This window comes from Cryptotermes secundus, unplaced genomic scaffold, assembly GCF_002891405.2.
Source record: "Cryptotermes secundus unplaced genomic scaffold, Csec_1.0 scaffold1273, whole genome shotgun sequence".
NCBI classification, from domain to species: domain Eukaryota; kingdom Metazoa; phylum Arthropoda; class Insecta; order Blattodea; family Kalotermitidae; genus Cryptotermes; species Cryptotermes secundus.
The window spans coordinates 52,116-56,269 of NW_019727418.1; the positions used below are offsets into that span (position 1 = coordinate 52,116).

Sequence of the window (4,154 nt, forward strand, 5' to 3'; positions counted from 1 at the left end):
AATTGGATTGGTCATGTTTTACGCAGAAACTGCCTTCTAAAAGAAGTTATCGAAGGAAAGATAGAGGGGAGGATAGAAGTGACAAGAAGACGAGGAAGAAGACGTAAGAAGATGCTGGATGACCTTGGGGACAGAAGAGGATACTGTCATTTGAAGGAGAAAGCTCTAGATCGCATCAAGTGGAGGAATTGTTTTGGAAGAGACTGTGGACATGTCGTCTGACAGATTACTGATGATGATGATGGAAAACGGGAAATTATGAACTGAATGATAGCAAGTATTTTCTGAATATCACCTGCCTTAAGATCATATATTTTTTGATAACAGAATGTTACATGTGAATTAACACACAGGTGCCAACAACACAGCATGTATCATGAGACTAAAAATCCCTGTTCCTGTTATGATAAAGGTTAAGAAGTCACTGTATCCTGAAGCTTTGAGACATGATATAACTGACCTCTCTTGCTCTGTTTTAATATGCTGAGCAGTGCTGAAAGCATTCAATTTCAATTGCGGTTGGCATATGGTTAATTTCAGTTAACGGAAAATGTCACAATAAGACACAGTACTCACCTGGACAGCTTGAGGGCATCATTGATATATGTGCTGACAAGGGGTGTCAAGTCATATATACCACTGATTAATACAAAGCCTTTAACAGTACAGCACATGTTGTCATCCAATTGGTCCAACCACCCTGAGAATAGAAGCATGGCTACTAAGTGTGCTCCTGCAGAGTGGCCACAAAACCACACAGATCTGTCAAAAACAAACAAAAGCAAAACAAAAGCAGGACACATACATTTCTTTGTTTCTAAAATCATTAAAGATTTCAGCTACATGTTTGTCTACTTGGAAATGACAGTTTATTTAACACTACTTTATTGACTGCATATTCATTTTTATACAGAACTATGAAGGAAAACTGAATTGCTCAGTCATGATAGTGACTAGGCTACTTGCTAGATGGCACATTTTTAGAAAAAAATATGATAAAATCCAAAAGAAAACTCTGAACATGAAACTATTGGAAAATGTCTAAAGGATAAACATAATGATGCAAACAACAGGTTAGGAATGATGTCACACAGCACGAAGGAAGAACTTGGTACACGAGGAAGAGGAACTCAGGGAAGACAGAAAAAGATAGAGACTTTGTTGCTAGATGGCTCAGAAGCAATGGAAGTGGCAAAGGTGAAAGAAGACTATGATACTGTCAGTGAGATGACTGAATTCACTGCCCTCTGCAGGTCTGAGATGAAAACAATCACAACAGTCACTGCTCAGTTGGAAGTGCAGCTGCAAATCAGACCACAATACTTAAGAATGAGACTGAGAGAGAACTGTGCCAAGAAAAAAAAAAATATATTGGCATCTGTAACATTACCTTGCTCCAAACTTGGCAGCCATGTTGAGAATATATTCTGCTGCTTCTTTGATTTCTTCCACAATTTCACTCAGCTTCACTGGAAGAGACACAGAAGTACACTCGCAACAGTGACAAGTTGGAGAGAAACATTTGTACATAATTACTATAATACATGGTCATATTTCGTGACTTACTTAAAAATGCTGTCAGTATGTAGGATACTATGTAGAATGACTGATAACATGAAAAGGATTTGGAAGAAATTATGAAACACCTCAACCAGGACAGCCAGTGTCCCAGCTGAGATCTGAACTTGAGCACCTCCCAAATACAAGTCTACACGAACATGGTGCCACATCCCAGAAGGCCAGTCAAAGCTGTGAGAACCTTAAACCTCATACAGTGAGCCATTTTTCTGTCCATTTATACATAACTCCACACAGATAGTGGGGATTTGGGGCAAATTTGGTGTTCAGAACTAAAATTAAAAATGTACTAACTAAATCCAATTTCAGAGTAAATCGGACAAACTGATATGACACATATCCCACTCCTTTAAGACTCACTGTATTATTATCCTTTAGTCTGCTTCTTGATCTGAAAATTGGTATCTTCCTATGAAACTTCCAAGCCAAACCTGTCTGCACTTTTGCCTCCCAAATGCATTCTACACATCTCTTCCATCACATTCTTGTTTTAATCACAGTAATGATCCTAGAAAAAGCATATCCTATGTGATTTGTGATTTAACTGGTCAGGACAACATTTTGTGCTTGTTTCTTGTTTCTCCCACATATGCTACGTGCCCAGCTCATCTCATTCTTGTTACTTAAAATGCTCTGTTCAAGTGACTAAAGTAAAATTGGGTACAGGAAGTGACCTTTTGGTGTGAGGTCATATCCCACGATGATGACTCTGATCCCAGACTGATACTGGGGCATGACACAGTATGCTGACATGTCCCGATTTAACTCTTGCCAATAACCTCCATGTATGTACACCAGTATAGGGGCATCTGCAGAGGGGGAGAGCCACAATGTCAGCTGTTTCAACAACACTACAACAAGAATAAGTCCAAAAACCCAGTAGTTCTGTAAGAATAGCATTGTCTCAGATGAGAAGACTAGGACAGAGACAAGAGGACAGTAGGGAGGAAAAGAAGACAACAGAAAAGAGGAGAGAAGACAGGAAAAGAAAGAAGAGGCCCGACAGGATATGGGATGAGAAGATAAGGAAATAAAAGGGAAAAGATATGAGAAAACAGACAGGAGGAGGTAAGAAGAAAGGGGAGGAGAAGAGCACAGAAGAGAAGAGAACTGGTCCTGCTTATTACAATTACCATGTGACAGTGACTGTCCTCCAAACACATCCAGCATTTGTCCTTCCTTTGGCCCATAACGCACACCGCATTCCACTGGCACCTCTCTTCTTGCAACATTGCTGGCTGCGAAAGAAAATACATAAGGCTGGATGCAGACAGGCCAGCATGGTTCATTCTTGGCTTATTTAACCCCTTGAGCGTGACTTTAAGCGGAGCCATTTAAATCCCTAAGCGTGTGCGGCACATCTTCATCGGCTGAAACCCATGCTCTAAGCGTGCGCATCCCATATGTTGAGTCCAAACTTTTCACTAAGAATTCTTAATGCCGACGCTTTGATGGATGTAATTCCAGTGAATGTATATGTGAGCTAATACTGACTTCTTTCATTCCTCGCTATCTGTTTGTGTGTGGTATTTTTTTTACTCGCTTTGCTTGGGACAAAGCATCTGGTGTCTGCTGCTTACGAAAGAATTGTTCCCACTCACATTCCGACTTGCTTTGAGAGAGATAATTTGTTAGCTAACTTTCATTGAGTGCTTGTTATCTGTTTGTGTGTCTGTATTTTTTTTTTTACTGGCTTGGCTTACTGGCGACAAAGCAGCTGTGTCTGATTTACAATGTTACCAACCTAGGGGTCGAATTTGCCTGACGCCTGTGTCAACATTTTGAATTTGTTATTCCTTTTCTGCCTTGCGACACTCTCTTATCGGAGCCCCATGGCATCTGGGTCATGTAACTTGTCTGGCGGGACAGTTTCTTGCCCCTGACGCAAATAAAATCACGGTTTCAAAAGTGGGTTCCCACAACTTCGAATGAAATTAGGGTATACCTAGGTTTGTTTATGCTGATGGGAATAATTCAGAAACCAAACCTCAGGATGTATTTTAGTAGGAAACATATGTTAGAAACACCATTTCTTCCCATTGTAATGAGTGAAGAAAGGTTTTCATTGCTGACCAGATTTCTCCATTTTGTAGATAACACCTATAAGGAAACTGTAAAAAGAGATCCTAAATTGTACAAAATTCTTCCAGTTAGTGAATATTTGAAAAAGAAGTTCAAGAAAGTGTACATACCGGGAAAAGAAGTAAGTGTCGACGAATCTTTGTTATTGTGGAAAGGTAGACTTTCGTGGAAACAGTATATTCCTATGAAAGCTTCCCAGTTTGGGATTAAAATCTTTGAACATTGTGATTCTGCAGGATATTTGTGAAATTTTATAATCTACAGTCGATCAGGGATAAAATTAGGCTGTGAAATCACTGAAGACACAGATCTTTTCTCAACAAAAGTTGTTCTAAGTTTGTGCGAGAAACTATTAGACTCAGGCAGATGTGTTTATATGGACAATTTTTATAGCAGTCCCAATCTTTTCCAGAGATTAGTAGTTCAGAGGACAACAGATGCTGTTGGAACAGTGAGTATCATGCGCATAGTTATGCCAATAGATCTAAAAAAGA

The 4,154-nt window shown here is 39.6% G+C and overlaps 1 protein-coding gene across 1 annotated transcript in view; it reads right to left on the reverse strand.

The window, feature by feature from the left end:
* Nucleotides 1-2,795, reverse strand: part of LOC111864780 (kynurenine formamidase) — a gene marked incomplete at its 5' end in the record, with an annotated part of 6,254 nt that extends 3,459 nt beyond the window's left edge. Inside the window, 4 exon segments of the mRNA XM_033751578.1 lie at nucleotides 577-762; nucleotides 1,391-1,469; nucleotides 2,253-2,387; nucleotides 2,712-2,795. Coding sequence (XP_033607469.1) covers nucleotides 577-762; nucleotides 1,391-1,469; nucleotides 2,253-2,387; nucleotides 2,712-2,748 — 437 coding nt within the window.
* Between the last annotated feature and the right edge of the window lie 1,359 nt (nucleotides 2,796-4,154).